A 17362-nucleotide genomic window follows, 5' to 3' on the forward strand; every position below is an offset into this window, starting at 1 on the left:
TGTTTTAGATTGCACGTGTGGTCCATGTATTTTTTTTTTATTGGACAGTATATTACTCTAGAAGGCTCTAAAGGTTAGAAAAAATGGTTGGTTAGAAAAATGGTTGGGCAGAGGTTGGGTGTTGTTCGTTTGGTTGTTGTTTTTTATTTATTTGCTTGTTTGTTTACTTACTTATTTATTATATATATAGTGCTGGCATCAGATCTCATTACAGATGGTTGTGAGCCACCATGTAGTTGCTGGTAATTGAATTCAGAACCTCTGTAAGAACAGTCAGTGCTCTTAACCTCTGAACCATCTCTCCAGCCCATGATTGTTGTTGTTTCAATACAGGATCTCATCATTTAGCCAGGTTGGCCTTGAATTCGAGATTCTTCTGCCTTAAACTCTCAAGGGCTGGAGTTGTGAGAGTGTGTCTCTTTGGCCCTGGAAAAGGCACGGGAGGCATAATGGGGCTGTAAATTAATCGCTTTCAACAAAAAGTAACACGGAGTCCAGGTGGTTGCTCCAGGATGTCTGTCATTTGCAAAGGTGTCAAATACACTTAAAGTCAAGTCTCCGGGACCTAGTCCAAGTATCTTTGGTCTGTCAAAGGGATGAAGGGCGAGTGGCCTAGGCCATGCGATTGAGCCCAGACAAAGGTCCCACCCGAAGGTCTGGGAGGACCATTAGCCCCATCACAAGAACTAGCAAGTGGCCCCACAACCTCCCCACAGTTTCCCCTGCTAACGCAGCCAGATTAAGAAGAGGAGTAAGCATCAAACCTTTTTATTTCATCGAAACAATAATTTCGTGAGAAATCTTCAAGAATATCCGAAATGGTTGGAAAACGTTTAAGAAGCAGCCAGACTGCGGGACTTTTCGAAGATACTGGAGGTACACTGGGAGCCTTTGGGCTCTGACATCTTTTCAGCGATCTCAGATCTTTGCTAGATCGGCAGTTTCCGGAATCGTTCGGCATAGCCTCGAGAATGTCGCCCTCTGGCGGCGGGATTAGGAAAGGGCATGGGAGCCAGCGCGCGCAGACGCAGTTGAGTACCGGCGGCGGTTCGGACCGGAAGTGGTTGCACCTGAGATCACTTCCGGCGGGTGACGGTGCGGACGGGTCAGGAGCGTAGAGGCGGCGGCAAAATGGCGGCGCCTGAGGAGCAGGATCTAACTCAGGAGCAGACCGAGAAGCTGCTGCAGTTTCAGGTAGCAGCGAGTTCTCGGTGCAGCAAAGGCCGCCGCGGGATGGGGAGTGGGGCCCTATAGGAGCGCACAATCACCCTCAGGTTGGGGTTGGGCCCATTTTCAGAGCGGCGGGCGGCCCCCTCCCCCCAGACACCAACTGCCCGGATTTCCCCGACCCCCGAGCTCTGTCGGTACCCAGCCTTCCAGCCACCGCTGCCAGCCAGGCTCGACCGCGGTGGGTCAGCTGCCATAGTTTCCCTTAGCGGCGCGGGTCCGCAGCCCTTGCCAGCCTGGCTAACCCGCCAGACCCTCTCCGCCCATCGAGATCCTATATCCCCAGCGCAGAGTTGGCGTCGGCTCGCGGGTCTGGACCGCCGACCACCGTCCGGTGCTATTCACAGACGTTTGCCGACGGTCTCTTGGTTGCTAGATCTTGTGTTGAGGGCTGTGATAGGGAAGGAAGCTCCTACACACAGACCTGGCACCTGCCCTAGAATGTGGGAGGACGCCACATGCGGAAAACAAGGCAACATTGAGTCTCGTCGATGGCTGCTGACTGGATTTGTTACCTTCGGCTTTCTCCTGAACTGCTGACTATGCTTGAGGAGGGTGGCAACTTGCAGGACTCGGCTTCCAATTAGTGGATGTTACGTTTTTGTTTTTGTTTTTCTTAAAAGCACTAAACCCTTAACCGAGGTGGAGAGTCTGGTCGAAAGAGGCCACCGTGGTGGTAACCATGGCACTATTGGCCAGTTGCCTTAGTTCTTAAACAGACTTCAGAATGTCTGTTCCCTTGAGGATGTTTTGGAGGTAAACTGGAGTTTATGGATGTTACAAGGTATTAAAAGCACTCTGTAAACAGTAAAATGCGCCTGAACAGTTGCTATTAATCAACATTTAACTTCAGGTAGAACTAAAGTTTATAGAACTTGTTTCCTAATAGTAAATGTGCCAAGAATTCATTTTGAGCAGTTTTTATTTTTTTAAAATGAAAAATCTTAGTGCCAGACACGGCTAGTTAGAATATTGCCCACCTAAATATTTATGAAGCTGTGGGACCTTCGCTAACACTTAGCATGTTACCTTGTCTAACACACAGCATATGGTGTTCATTCTGTGACAGCCCCTGTCTCATACATGGGTATGGATCGTAAGAAGTAGCACCAGTGGATGTGGCCCGAGACTGTAATCTCTGCAGACAGGAGGTGGAAACAGGAGGATTCAGAGTTTGAGGCCAGCCATTTCCCAAACAAAAGGAAACAGCATGCTTAGGCCACACAGCTAATAAATGCTGGTGTCACAGAAGCACGGTCTTTCTGAGCCTTTCGTGGGCTTTTGAAGTCTCAGCTATACAGCCTGCATTAGAATGTGTAGTGGGCTCTAACTGCTGTGGTGTTTATCTTGTGTGTGTGTGTATATGTGTGTGGGGGTGTGGGTGTAAAGCAATGTGTTGGGCGTGTGTAAATGTTAAAATACTAGCATAGGCCTTGTTGACATTTGAATGGAGCTTGTAATAGAGAGATTGATGACAGCAGATTAAAGAATGAAGAGCCAGCCTTCACTTCTGTGGACTACTCCCTTCGGGGTTTTTTTTTTAACTTGGGCAGATTACACTTCACACCTCTTAGGGGTAAGCCCCACGTGAAATGGGATGTGAGTTATACAGTACGTGTGTGAATATACGGCAGTGTTTGTGAAATAAAATGCTTAAGGAACTTCTGGTCTTCAGTGGACATCGTCAGAAGAGAGGTGGCTAGCAGGTTAATAATATTGTTGTAAGATTAAGTTAATGTCAAGATTTATGAAGTTGAATTTATTCAGAAATTTTTGTGTATTTCTATAAGCAAGCCTGGATCAGATTTATCATTTCAAACTGCTCTTAAATATTGCTTGACATTTGTACATATCAGACATTATAGCCTTAAACTTCTTCAGAGGACCTTAAGGGGTTAACTGCTGCTCTTTTATTACTGAAGAAAATAGATATGAGCCAGGTGATTTGCACAAATAATGCCTTGCATATATTAAAAAATTCTCATTCATAAGTATCATGTTTGTATCCTATTCTTGCAGCCAGGGTACATAACATGAATAATGGGAGTGCCCAGAAAGCTCTTTGGGCTATGTCTGTGTCTGTCTGTGTCTTTGTTTTTGGAGTTTAGGGAAGAGTTAACTTATTGATGTTAAAGGAAGGATTTGTTTCCTACTGTGCCATTACCTACTATTAACCATTATGCTTAATCCACACAGTTAGCTTGTAAATACAAATGGTGGTGTGTCTGTCGTATCTGGTAGAGACAGATTTGTTGATTTACTTGCTCAAGACTGAAGTTGTTAGTAGAACTCTGGTGGGTCTAGCTCTTGACTGACAGGGTGAGCTCTTAGCGCAGTGCCTTGCAGCTTTGAAGGCGGAATAGAATTCCAGCAGCTAGTGGGCAGGAGAAAGTTCACAGCTGAGGAAACGGGCTGCTCATGTGGATTTGGGGAAGCGTGGCTGTGTCTGTTGTAATACATAGACTTCAGAATAAAAGATAAACTAGAGCCAGTTTGGAGACTGATCGATTCTATGCTCAGTTCTGCAAACGGAGACAGTTAGGAGAGTTTTTAAACTAGGGAGAGTAACGGCACAGGTTTGGGTTTGCTTCTCTAGCAGTAGAGGTCGTGTGCTTAGAATCTGCACAGGCGTCAGAGGAGAGCAGGTTGGCACTGCTGACAGTGTTTTCAGCGTTTGCTCACATTTCACGTGTTACAGTTGTGGCAGGCATGGTGGTTCACACCTGTAATCCAGTGCCAGCACTTGAGAGGTTAAGAGCCCCAGCTATAGGCTAGGCAGTGGTGGCACACACCTTTGGTCCCAACACTGAGAGGCAGAGGCAAGTGGATCTCTGAGTTGAAGGCCAGCTTGGTCTACAGAGCGAGTTCTAGTACAGTCAGGGATACACAGAGAAATCCTATCTTGAACGCCCCTCCTCCCCCCACAAAAAGAGGATTGCTTTAGGTTCAGGGCCGGCCTGGGCTATGTAGTGAGTTTCAGGTTAGTTACAAGGTGAGGTCTCAAAAAGCCTAAATAAACAAATTAGTAGAAATAAAGCATTTCAGGAAATCTGAGATTTCTTATGTTTGGTTTTGTGTGTGTGTGTGTGTGTGTGTGTGTGTGTGTGTGTGGCATATGATTGGATTAGAATTTTCTAAAGCTATTTTACCATTTCTCAGTCCCTTTGATCTTTTTAAGTTTTGTTTTGTATGTATGTATAATTCTCATGGCTCTGGTTTATTTTGGATCCAGGTGAGTAAATAATGTGGGCATCTGTTTTGAGTTATTTCTATTGGAAAATGATAGGTGTATAAACTTAAAGAGGAAATGCAGGTATGTCGAATATAACTTTTATTGAAGTCAGTGTCCCCAAATTTCCAAATCTGCAGACTTCTCCAGTGCTTTAGTTTACTGCCTCTGGGCTGGGGTTTTAGCACCGAGGGGGGAATGGCCTGGTCAGAAGGAAAGGCAGAGATGTACCGTTTCCTATAGGAGGACGTGATCCCTTTCTGTTTGCACAGGAATGTGACATTTCCCCCTTTTTTTGTTTAAAGAACTCGTTATGTTTTATTTATTTAAATTGTATGAGTGTGGAGCTACACATACCATGACACACATGTGGAAGTCTACAGTTTGGGAGAGGCAGTTTGATCCTTCTGCCATCTGGGTTCCAAGGATGGACCCCAGGTCATCAGGCTGGTCAGACAGTGTGTTTACTCACTGAGCCATCTCATTAGTTTTGTTTGTTTCTCAGAGAGGGTTTCACTGGGTATCCTATGTAGCCCAGGCTTACCTCAACTGCCACTTAGGGGTAGAGATGACAGGTGTGTCACTACCACACCTGACTGAAAAAAAACCTAAGTGGGTAACAGGACATAACTCACATTCTCTTTAAGTTATTTAAAGCAAAGTCTGGACTCTGAGCTATAGTGTAGGTACCCAGGTCTTTTTCCCTTTTCTTCCTTGGCATTTTGCAGGGCTGTTTGACCTCTGGCCCCTGGAGATTCTGCATTAGCACTGGCTTGAGGGTAGCTTAGAAAGAACATGGCTGTCTTTGTTATGGTAATTCCACCTGTAAACAAGGTTCTGATTCTCTCTGAGGGGCTGGGAATGTATCAATCTATTCTACTGCTCCTGATGGGAGGGGGCCATGCCCTTTTGAACCCTCTTGCCTCCTGGTATAAATACCCTACTTGAGTTTAATAAAGGGCTTTTTTGCTCTTTGGCAAGCGAGCAGGTCTCTTGTGTTTGTCTGTTTAAACCCTTAGGACAATCGTCCATTCTCGTGGCCCTGGTTCAGGAAAGCACGCTCCTGGATTAGGCCTGGGTATCCACAGAAAGTGCGGAGGCTTATACTATAGAAGCAAATTTATAAGTCATTTTTAGGACTTTCCATTTGGAAATTGGGGTTGTGGTGAGTACATGATAATTTTCATTCGTCCACTTAACAAAAAGTAATAGTGATCTATTTTTGTGATTTCTCCCTTTATCTAACTGTGGCCAAGGAAGCTGCTAGTGAGGTTTACTCTCTTGGGTGAGTTCTCACATTGTGTGTGTGTGTGTGTGTGTGTGTGTGTGTGTGTGTGTGTGTGTGTGTGTTTGGAGAAATGGGAACCCTGTATTATCTGATGTACAGTATCCATTTTCTATTTTAAAAAAGTCTTTGACAGTTTTATACATGTATACAATCTTTCTCTCTTTCTCTTAAGCCAATTTCTCTATGTAGCACTGGTTGTCCTGATACTGTATAGAACAGTCTGGTCTCAAACTCAGATATCCAGGGCCTCTTCCTCCTGAGTGCTGGTATTAAAGGTGTGTACCACCTTGCCTAGCCTATACAGTGTATCTTGATTATTTATATTCATCCCTAGTTCTCTCCTCTCCTCAACCAGATATCTCCTAACACATTCCCTTCCCACCTTGATGCCCTTTGTTGGTGTAAGAACCCACTAAGCTCAGTTATCACTGCCGGCTGTAGTAGCGACATAGCTGAGCTTGATTTTGTGCAGGTAGTCATAGGTGAAGTGAGCTCATGAGTGCAAGGGCCATGTCCTATCCAGACAACACCACTCTTCAGCTCTTAACATTCTTTCTGGAAGCTCCTTCTGCAGTGTTCCCTGAGCCCTGTGGGAGAGTTGCTATGAATGTCCTATTTAGAGCTGAGCACTCAATAGTCAATTATTCTCAGCCCTTTGACAGTTATGGGTCTCTGTATGAACTGCTTCCCATTTCAGAAAGAAGCTTCCCTGGGCACGGCTGAGAGCTGCACTGATCTATAGATATAAACAGACATTTAGAAGGCAGTTGGTCCCTGCTCGAGCGAGTGATCTGAAGCGGCTTTGGGCAGATTTGCAGTACCAGGCATGGCCTTCCTCCTGTGGGGTAGGTCTCAGACCCAATTAGGAAGTAGTTGGATACCGTCAAACACTTGTGCCTCTATTGCATCAGTGGTCATACCTTGCCTGCCTGGCAAGTTAGCATTGTAGCACACAAAGTTCAGCACTGAGTTAAGACCCCCCCCCCCCCCAGTGACCTGCATAGCATCTTCTGGCACCGGAGGTAGGTGGTAAGGAGGACGTTTTCTGACCAAGTTCCAGTTTCATTTCTCTGTCCTGTAATCAAAGTGTGTTGTGTCTTCAGCAATAGAATCTTACTATCTAGTTTTGGTGGGCAACAAAAAAACAACTGCCTGTAGCTCCAGGTCCTTGGTTGTGAGCGGCCTGATGTGGCTACTGGGAACTGAGTTTTGGATCTCTGCAAGAGCAGTGTATATGATCTTAACTGTGAAACTATCTCTTCTCCCCCTCCCCCTTTAATTTTATTTTTTTAATTCGCTTAATAAACTAGTGAGTTTCCATAAGGACTTTGCATACATCCTTAGTTTTGTTTAGCCCTCCTCCACTCCACCCTTATCTCCCCATTTTCTTTTTTGGGATAGGTCTCACAATATAGTCCAGATCGTCTTTGTACTCATCCTCCTGCCTCTGCCTACAGTGAGCTGGGATTATAGGCGTGCACCACTAGATTTAACTTGTTGTATGGACTTGTCTGGTTTTTTTGTTTTGGTTTGGTTTTTTTGAGATGGTTTCCTGTGTAGTTGTGACTGTCCTGGAACTCACTTTGTAGACCAATCTGGCCTCAAACTCACAGAGATCCACCTGTCTCTGCCTCCCTGAGTGCTGGGATTAAAGGTGTGCGCCACCACCACCTGGCTTGTTTTGTTTTATTTTTGAGTCAGTCTCACTATGAAACCCTGTCTGGCACCAAGCTGGCCTTGAACTTGGAGCCATCTGTCTGCCTCTGCCTTCCAAACTTGATTTACTTAAAAAAACAAAAACAAAAACCTTCCAAGCAATGTATGGAATATGCTAGACAATATGCATGTCATCAAATAAAACATTGGGGATTGTTTGTATCTTCATGTCCCTTTTCCTTTTATATATACAAATACTTAATTTAGAAATGATCTTACCTTAATCTTCACTTCACTGAGTGTAAGAGATAGCCTCTTTTCTGAGGTCTAGTCCTTATCTATTTTTTTTAAAAAATGTTCTTTAGGGGAGCTGGAGAGATGACTCAGTGGTTAAGAGCACTGACTGCTCTTCCAGAGGTCCTGAGTTCAATCCCCAGCAACCACGTGGTGGCTCACAATCATCTGTAATGAGATCTGGCACCCTCTTCTGGCATACATGGAGGCAGAATGTTGTATACATAGTTAATAAATAAATAAACAAATAAATAAAAATGTTCTTTAGATCTTTTAAAATTTTACTTTATGTGTATGAGTATTTTGCTCACATGCGTGTCTCACTCTTGTATTTTGGAACTGGAGTGATAGATAATTGTGGATGCTTCAAATCCACCCAGGTCCTCTGTGAGAACAAGTGCTCTTAGCAGATAAGGCACCTCTCCAGCCCAGTTTGTTTTTCTAATTGTGTGTGCATGTATTTGCACACTTTTTTTTCCTGTGTGTGTGATGAGGGGTTGTGTGCGTGTGGAGGTCTGAGATTGATTGATCCTGGGAATCATTATCAGTTGCCGTTATACCTAACTTCTTGTTGCAGGGCCTCTCAGTGAAACTCACAGCTCAATGATCTGGTCTTGCTATGCTGCTTGCTCAGGGAGTCCTTGTCTATGCTTTCCGGGGCTGGAACTACAAGTGACCTCTGTATCCACCTGGCATTTATGTGGGTTTCTGGGGATCCAAGCTCCAGTCCTCATTTGTGTCACAGTGCTTTAACTGTGGCACTGTCTCCCCAGTTCAAGTATAGTTTTAAAAATACACTCACTTCTCTTTTTTAAAGTTTATGGGGACAAGTTACCAGGTAAAAATTGTTACTTGGTTAGTTTTAGACAAAATAACTAAATGACATGAGGAAAGTGACTGAGATAAGGGATTATACACTGATTGTTTGCCAGATGTTTAAGGTTGCATTCTTCTTAAAATAAATACAATATGCTTTTGCTAGAAAAGTCCAAGAATGCCAGTGGGCTTGTTCCTGTTGATCAGAAGATTGCTGCCTGGATGTGTGTGCTTGTTAAGATGAAGTACAACAATGTATGGAATATTCGATTCCTTCAGTGGGCTTTCAGTTAACTGACTAACGGTTATAGTTCCCATTCTCATTGGGCGAAAGAGTGTCTTTCTCTTCCAGGGACATGTATGTACTGTGACAGTCAGCAGTGTATAAATGATTCTTGTGAGGACTGATTCTGGAATAAGGCTGCCTGGATTCAAATTCTACCTTCTCCAGTTACTAACCTTCAGCTCTGGGCAAGTTATCATTTAATTTGTCTCTGTGGCATAGTTTCTTTGTGGACTAATATATCCACTTCACAGGGTTGCTTTACTATTTAAATGTTAATATAGCTGAAGAATTGGGAAATATTCAATACCTGAATGTTACACATTATTTTTAATTTATTAATAAATTTGAGAAAAGGTCTCTGCATGTTATAGAGTAGCTGGATGACCTGGAACTTGCTATATATACCATTCTAGCCTGGGCTTAGGGAGAGCCACCTGCTACTACCTCCCAGTGCTGCGTGTGCCACCATGACATTTATGGACAATCAAGTCTCTCCCTCCCTCTCTCACCCCTCCCTCCCTTTTTTTTCCCTGTTACCACAAGTAGTGCTGCAGTGTATGTCCTTGTGCACACAGCCTTATCCCGTTCTCAGTAAACTCAGCCATAGTCGCAGACACTGGATACAGTAGCACAGTCAGCACAGTGCTCATCCTGCTGGAACCCCATCCCTGCGGGGTCAGCAAATGAAACGTGATGAACGTTAGGTGTTTAGCACTATGGAGAAATTTGGGAATTTGGAGGGAGGGCTTTCATTTAAGGGAATTTCTCACTTGGGTAAAAGCCCCTAGACTGTGAAGAGCTTTGCGGCTATTGTCCGAGGAGAATTGTGACTTGCCCAAAATGAATTTAGCTAGTCGCTACCTAGAGGTCTGTGGAGGCCTTATAGGCAGGCATCTGTTAGTGCTTGAGGTGGACTGCTCTCAGGAGTTCCCACTGGCCCAAATTCTAAAGATGTTCAAGTTCCTTATATAAAACGGTAGTGTTTGTATATAATCTAAACACACTTTTTTATATACTTCATAATATAATAATAAATGTTACAGAGATAGTTGTATTGTTTAAGAAATAACGAGCCAAAAATGTTTACATGTACATGTTTGGTATTTTTTTTTTCTTTTTTGGGGGAGTCAGCCCAGGGCTTCCCATCCTCAGCCCCTCACTGAAGTTGATATTTTCTTTGGATTGCCAACCAGCTCACAAGTGAAGACAGACTTATTATCAATTATGAATGCTTGGGGGCTGGAGAGATGGCTCAGAGGTTAAGAGCATTGCCTGCTCTTCCAAAGGTCCTGAGTTCAATTCCCAGCAACCACATGGTGGCTCACAACCATCTGTAATGAGGTCTGGTGCCCTCTTCTGGCTGGCAGGCAGACACACAGACAGAATATTGTATACATAATAAATAAATTTTAAAAAAATTATGAATGCTTGGCCTTAGCTTCGGTTTGTCCCACTAGTGCTTATAGCTTAACTTAATCTGTTTCTGTTCATCTATGTTTGGCCTCGGGGCTTTTTACTTCTCATTCTGTGTGTCCTACTTTCCTGCTTCCTCTACCTGGCTGCTCCTGGTGTCTCTTTTCTTTCTTCCCTGGAGCCTAAATTTCTTTTCCTGCTTACTCTCCCTGCCCAGAAGTCCTGCCTACACCTCCTCCATCACTATTGGCCTTTCAGCTTTTTATTAAACCAATCAGCTACCTTAGGCAGGCAAGGTAAAACAGCAACACATCTTTACATAGTTAAATAAATATTCCGCAACACCTTACTCCTGTAACAAGGTCTTGCTTTGTAGCCTAGGGTGGCTTCTAGCTGGCAAAGTTTCTGCTTCTGCTTCCTAGGTACAGATTCCTGGGATTATAGACACATGCCATTATATCTAGCTCCTAAATGTTTTGATCTAATTGAATTTGTGGATACAGAATACAGACTATATTAGAATAATTATGTAAATAGTAAAAATCCTATTCAGCTATAGAGTTGGAGATAGTGATAGGGATCTGTGATCTAAAATTTTTGAGAATTAGAGACAATGATTTGGAGTAAATAGCAGTTCCTTTATGGAAGGGAATTAACTAATGTTCTGATTACATCTTGAGATTTAAAAGTATAATATGGTATTGCTTGAACATTATTGAATTTACCAAGGTTCCAAATAAACAAATGAGGTAAGTTCTGTTGTTGGTTAGTTGACCAGTTTCCATAGGTGACTTAGCCAACTGTAATTGAGGTTTGACCTGGAAGTCTAGCTCTGTTCTTTCTGTTCCTTCTCGCTCATCACTGATGCCACTTTTCTGGCTCCTATTTATTTGTTTTAAACTGCGGACAAGTAGGGCTGTTAGAAATAGCTATGTGACAAGTTGGGTTTTGGTGTTTTGGGTGGTGTTCTTCTCCTTCCAATGCTGAATAGAGAAGCAGGGGCTTAAAGTTCCAGGCAAGTGCTCCATCGCTGAGCCACACCACCCCTGTGTGGCAGTTTAAAGACAGAAAATACAGCAGAGTTCTAATCCTACATGTAAAGTTCCTGAAGATAAACTTATAAGGAGAGGAGAAGAGAATAACAAAGAATACCGTTTTCTCATTTCCACATCCACAGGGTAGAGAAAATGTGGGAGAAAGGTTCCAAGGAACGAGTGTCCTTGGAGACAAGGAAAGTTTAGTTAGACAAGGAAGGTGAAGGAAATATTCAGACACGTCAAGGATAAAAGAGGATATTGCTACCCTGAAGAGGCTGAGACGTACTGTGCATCAGTACAGTACATTTTGTTCTACAACAGAAAACCCAAGATGGGTTGTTTATAAGAACAAAGATTTGTTTCTCACAGTCCTAAGGGTTGAGAAATCCAAGTTTATAAGACCTGTACTACCTGGAGCCTGTACGTTGTGCCATCCCTATGGTATAACATGGAGGGATAAGAGACTATGAAAGACAAGCACCTGTAATCTCTGTGCTGGGAGGTAAAGGCAGGAGGATGCGTTCAAGGCCAGCCTCTTCCACTAAGTAAATTCAAGGACAGCCTGGGCCACTTAAGACCTAGTCAGCTGTGAAATGAGTCCTAAGTTGCAGTGGAAACCCTAGGAAGTTGGAGATGGCAGTGCCATGGGACATCTGCCAAGGGAAGCTGCAGGGAGAGTGGGCTGGCCCAAGAGCAGTGATGCCTAAGTGACAGACTGTGTGTGTTGTAGCCGCAGAACTAGGGAGGTCAGTGTGTCATACCCATTGGAGCTCAGACCCAGAGACCCATATTCTAGACATAGAGATGCAGGATTTGTTTGGATCTTGCTTTGATCTGATCTTTCTTTGTTAGGGTCCCATTTTTCCTTTTTCAAATGATTTTTTTTTCTGTGCCATTGTATACTAGAAATATATAACTTTAATTTTTTTTGTTGTATGGAGACTCACACTGGTGTGTCACAGTAGAATTTGATTTTTGAATAATATTAAAACTGTTACGATTTGGAGGACTTATTTTTGTTTGGTTTGTTTTGTAAGACAGGGTTTCTCTGTGTAACAACCCTGACTGTCCTGGAGCTCGCTTTGTAGACCAGGCTGGTCTTGGTCTCACAGAGATCCACCTGTGTCTGCCTCCTAAGTGCTAGGATTAAAAGCGTGTGCCGCCACTCCTAACTGATTTGGAGGACTTTTACAATTGAATTAAATTCATTTTGTAATTTTAAAAACTATTTTAGTTAATATGGATATTTTACCTGCATGTATGCCTGTTTACCATGTGTGTACCTGGTGCCCATTGAGGTCAGGCATTGGATCCTCTGAAAACTAGAGTTACAGGATTGAGAGCTGCCATGTGTTTGTGGGTAATGGAGCTCAGGTCCTCTGTGAGAACAGTAAAGGCATTTAACTGCCTCTTAAGCGCATTTTGCACTAGAGGCGAGCATGAACTGTAGGAACTGGAGTGTTATTATTTAAAGCGATATGTTTGGCTGTCAAGTTGACAAAAGGTGGACTTGAGTCTTACTGTTTATGATCAGTTTGACTATATTTGGGATCACCTAGGAAACGCACCTCCAAATTTGTCCTTGAGGCCATTTCCAGGGAGGTTTAACTGAGAAGAAAAGGCTCATAGCACGGGTCCCAGGCTGAATGAAAAAAGAGAGGAAGCCAGCTGCGCATCAGTTTCTCTCTCCTGAATACCGATGCAGTGTGACTTCTTTGCCGTGATGGGCTGTCACGGCATGTCATGGTTGCCTCAAACCATGAACCACATTAAACTCCCTTGTTTTTTGTCTGGTGTTTGGTCACAGCAATAAGAAAGTAACACAAAGGTGTAGCTGATAACTTGTCACATGTATAGAATTAAACCCAGTTTTAGGATTGAAAGTATTATTAAATATTAATGTTTTGGATCTGGAGAGATGGCTTAGTGACTAAGAACACTGGTGCCTTCCAGAAGACCTGGATTTAATTCCCAGCACCCATAAGGTAGCTAGCTCACAACCATCTGTAACTCTAGTCACTAGGGATTTGAAACCTTCTTATAGCCCTTGTGGGCCTTGCATAGACATGGTGCACAGACAGGCATGCAGTCAAAACACCTATATACTTAAAAATAAAGGTTAAAAAGTTGTTGTGTTTTTTTTTTTTACTTTAATTTTAAAAGCTTATTTTGAAACACAAAGAAGCATATTTTCGCAGAAGCGGAGGTTGAAAGTAGGGAAGGCTAGGCTCTGGGCTTTTGATTCTGTGCGGAAGACTCATATTTAGAGGAATTTGGCCAAGATCACTGCTTTTGCTTTTCATTTTGGTAAAATGCCTCAAATGAAAGGATACTAGAGTAGGAATTAAGCAAAAGATAATTTTGACTTTCACCAAAATGGTCTGCAGCACTTGCCTCCTAAGCAAGTCCAGGCCCATCTCCCCACACTGACAATGCCTTTATGCTACATTTTTGCCATCTCAAACTGCTGAGTTGATCTACACTCTGAGCCCAGAGATAAGTCTCTTTTTGTTGACCTGTTGCCAGTGAGGAAGCCGAACCTAAAAAAGATGGCTACAATTACCAGTCTATGAAATGGTTGGAAGTGTTGAAAACTCCAGTGTCCCCAGACTTTCTAAAGAGTTCAACCCCTTATTCTGCCTAGTATTAAGAGTGGTGTGGATTTATTTCTGGAAACGTACGTGAGAGAGAAATAGACGTGATAAGTGAACACTGAGCAATACTCCCAGTATTCACGTAGTATTTTTTAAAAATTGTTTTTATTTGATCTCATTGATGTTTTGCCTGCATGTATGTGAGGGTGTCAGAAGCCCTAGAATTGGACAGACAGGTGTGAGCCACTGTGTGAATGCTGGGAATTGAACTGGGTCCTCTAGAATTGAGAGCAGATAGTGCTCTCATTTGCTGAGCCATCTTCCCAGCCCCTTCATTTTTGTTGTTGTTGTTGTTGTTTGTTTATTTTATTTTGTTTTTTGAGAGGGGGGTTTTCTGTGTAACAGTCCTTGGCTGTCCTGGAACTTGCTTTGTAGACCCGGCTGGCCTTGAACTCATTGAGATTCTCCTGTGTCTGCTGCCGCCATCACTGGGCTCATGTAGTATTTTTAAGTAGGTTCAAATATTTGTGTGATACATTTGGATCCAACTAAATATCATATTTAAGAAGCCACTATGAATACATATAGTTGTCTCTTGATTGACATTTGGCATTTGGCTTAACATCTAAAGGACTAACTGGTGATTTCCAATCTGGTTCTAAAAAAAAAACTTAAAGGGATGTTAATGGTGGTGGTGGTTGTTGTTGTTGTTGATTTGTTTTTTGTTTTTAAATTTTTTTGAGGCACAGTCTCATTGTATTACTATGGCTGGCGTAGAATTCAAGAGATCTTCCTGCCTCTGTCTTCTCAGTTCTGGGATTAAAGGTGTGTGCCATCATGACTGACTAATAGTGTTCTTTTTAAAAAAGATTTTTCAGTCAAGCAGTGGTTTAGTTCCAGCACTCAGGAGGCAGAGGCAGGTGGATCTCTGTGAGTTCAAGGCCAGCATGAGCTACAAGAGCTAGTTCCAGGACAGTTAGCACTGTTACACAGAGAAACCCTGTCTCAAAAAACAAAACAGAAACAACAACAACAAAAGGTGTTAAACTGTTGAGCCAACTGTCCAGCTACACATTTCTAGTCTTAGTTGATTACAAACCACTTGCAATTGAGTAAAATTATATAAATGGGTTTCTTTGTTTGTTTGTTTGTTTTTCGAGACAAAGCTTTGGAGCTTTGGAGCCTGTCCTGGAACTAACTCTTGTAGAGCAGGTTGTATAAATCTATTTATTGGTTCTGTGCATAAAGAAGAAAAATACGTATTTTTCCTTCTTTTTCTTTTCTTTCTTTTTTTTAATTGTTGTTGTGTGTGTTTTTTTCTTTTTTGTTTGTTTTGTTTTGTAGCCCTGACTGTCCTGAAACTTGTTCTGTAGAACAGGCTGGTCTTGAACTCAGAGATCTACCTGTCTCTGCTTTTCCCCACCACCACTCAGCCATATTGTATTTTCAATCAACATTTAAATTTTTTGAATTAAGAATTGGGAACTTGTTTTCAAACATGAGAATCTAATACTGGGAGACATTTGCTTAAGAGAACCTGGACATTGGAAGTTGGTTCTAGCTTTCACTGCTATCAAGGACTATTGACCAGGCAGTGACCTTTGGATCCTTGGCTTTCTCGTTTCTAAAAATGAGGGCTTTTACGTACACAGTGCTTACTTATCACCTAATATCAGTGCTTAGTAAGTGGGAATTGCTGCTGTTTAATTTAGGAGATGAAAATTAAATGTAGACAATGAAGACCTTTTAGGAGCTTTAGTTACAGCTCAGCCTAGTAGCCATCACTTTAAATTACAAGTAAGCAAACCTGCCTTGTTTGGGGAGGAGAAAACAAAGGTTACCTGGTTTTGGTTGTTGTTGTTGTAGTTTGTTTTGTTTGCCAAGTTTTACTCTCAGAATAGCTTAAAATATAAGCCTTAGCAAGCCAGTTGGAGTATAGAGCACTTAGATGTCTGCTGAGTGTGTTATTACCAACACTTGAGATGTGGAAAGTGAAAGAGTTAAGAAGGCCAGGTGATTTCTCAATCCATATCCAAATAGTTCATTAAGACATCTAGTTAAATTGTTACACACTCAGCCTGTTGTGATTTCCTCCTTGAATTATTCTCTCCTAAGAGCTAAATCAGCAGTCATAAGTATTTGTTTTCCAAGTGATCAAGTTAACTTCTGACTAGGGAGAAGTTAGCACAGGGTTGGATGGAGGAAAGTAGTTCACATTCTTCTAATGTCCCTCTACATAGTACTTGTGATTGGAATGCAGGAGGGTTCCCAACAATAAATATTACCCCTTCTCTCTCTAATGCTGTCATCGTTTACATTTTTGTGTAAATTACTCTATCTGAATGCTGCTCCTAAATCATTGGGAGGTCACTTCATGGAGGAGTATTGTCTGAGAAGTAGGGGAGTAAGACATACTCAGATGGGCCTGCCTGAGGGGATGTGTGGCAACAATTGCTGACATTTGCCTTATGGCAAGAGAATAGTGGGAGAAGGAACCACAGTGATAAAGTTAGCCTTTGTGGGCTGGAGAGGTGGCTGAGCCATTAAATGCTAAGCTCACAAACAAAAAATGTAAATTAGCCTTTGTTCCAATTGCACCTGTTCCTTCCAGTGTTGCCTCAAGCCACATGGATGTCAGTGCATCTGAATGTGAGCCAGGTTCACTCTGAGGAGCAGACTGGTTAGGAAGATTTTGCTTCTATTGTTCACTGACTCCGTACACAGATCTTTTAACTCATGGTGGCCATGACATGATGGTAATACTTTTCTCATAGAATTATTCAATATAGTGAAGATAGTCAAAATAGTTTCTGACACAGTAGAAACAAAACTATTAAGAATGATGTGTAAGAAATGAGGAAGGGCTGGAGAGATGTCTCAGAGGTTAAGAGCACTGACTGCTCTTCCAGAGGTCCTGAGTTCAATTCCCAGCAACCACATGGTGGCTCACAGCCATCTATAATGAGATCTGGTGTCCTCTTCAGACATGGAAGGAATGCTATATACATAATAAATAAATGAATCTTTAAAAAAAAAAAGAAATGAGGAAGCCTGGCGGTGGTGGCACATGCCTTTAATTCTAGCATCCTGTTTTCAAAAAAGCAACCAAACAAATAAGTTGAGTGATTACTGAGGAAAATACCTAGGTTCGTCCTGTACCCCTCCCCCCCACGTACCAATATATGAGCAGACAGAAAGAGAGAATGGGAAGAGGAAAAAAAGAAATGAAATCTGTTGTCAGGGTTGTGGGAGAGTCATTAATTTTATTTCCTTAATTTTTTGTTTTGTTTTGTTTTGAATTCCCTCTATAGAGCAGACTGGCCTTGAACTCACAGAGATCCGCCTGCTTTTGCTTCCCTAGTGCTGGATTAAAGATGTGCACCAACCATTGCCTGGCCTTCTTGTGTTTTTTTTTTGTTTGTTTGATTTTTGTTTTTTGAAACAGGGTTTCTCTGTGTGGCCCTGGCTGTCCTGGAACTCATTCTGTAGACTAGACTGACCTTAAACTCAGAGATCCACCTG

General features: G+C 42.5%; 1 protein-coding gene across 7 annotated transcripts in view; it reads left to right on the forward strand.

Moving 5' to 3' along the window:
- The first annotated feature begins 1053 nt into the window (after positions 1 to 1053).
- Positions 1054 to 17362, forward strand: part of Faf2 (Fas associated factor family member 2) — a 40664-nt gene continuing 24355 nt past the window's right edge. For 5 of the 7 annotated variants that reach the window (XM_048447832.3, XM_085699554.2, XM_048447833.3 and 2 more), the window contains exon 1: positions 1054 to 1194. In XM_048447832.3, the coding sequence (XP_048303789.1) occupies positions 1132 to 1194 (63 nt within the window). In that variant the 5' untranslated portion in view covers positions 1054 to 1131. Of the gene's footprint in view, positions 1195 to 8862; positions 8982 to 17362 lie in introns of all 7 variants that reach the window. The other 2 variants (XM_085699556.2, XM_085699553.2) reach the window with 2 other exon arrangements.

This window comes from Myodes glareolus, chromosome 14 (genome assembly GCF_982192425.1).
Source record: "Myodes glareolus chromosome 14, mMyoGla1.1, whole genome shotgun sequence".
Classification (NCBI taxonomy): Eukaryota; Metazoa; Chordata; class Mammalia; order Rodentia; family Cricetidae; genus Myodes; species Myodes glareolus.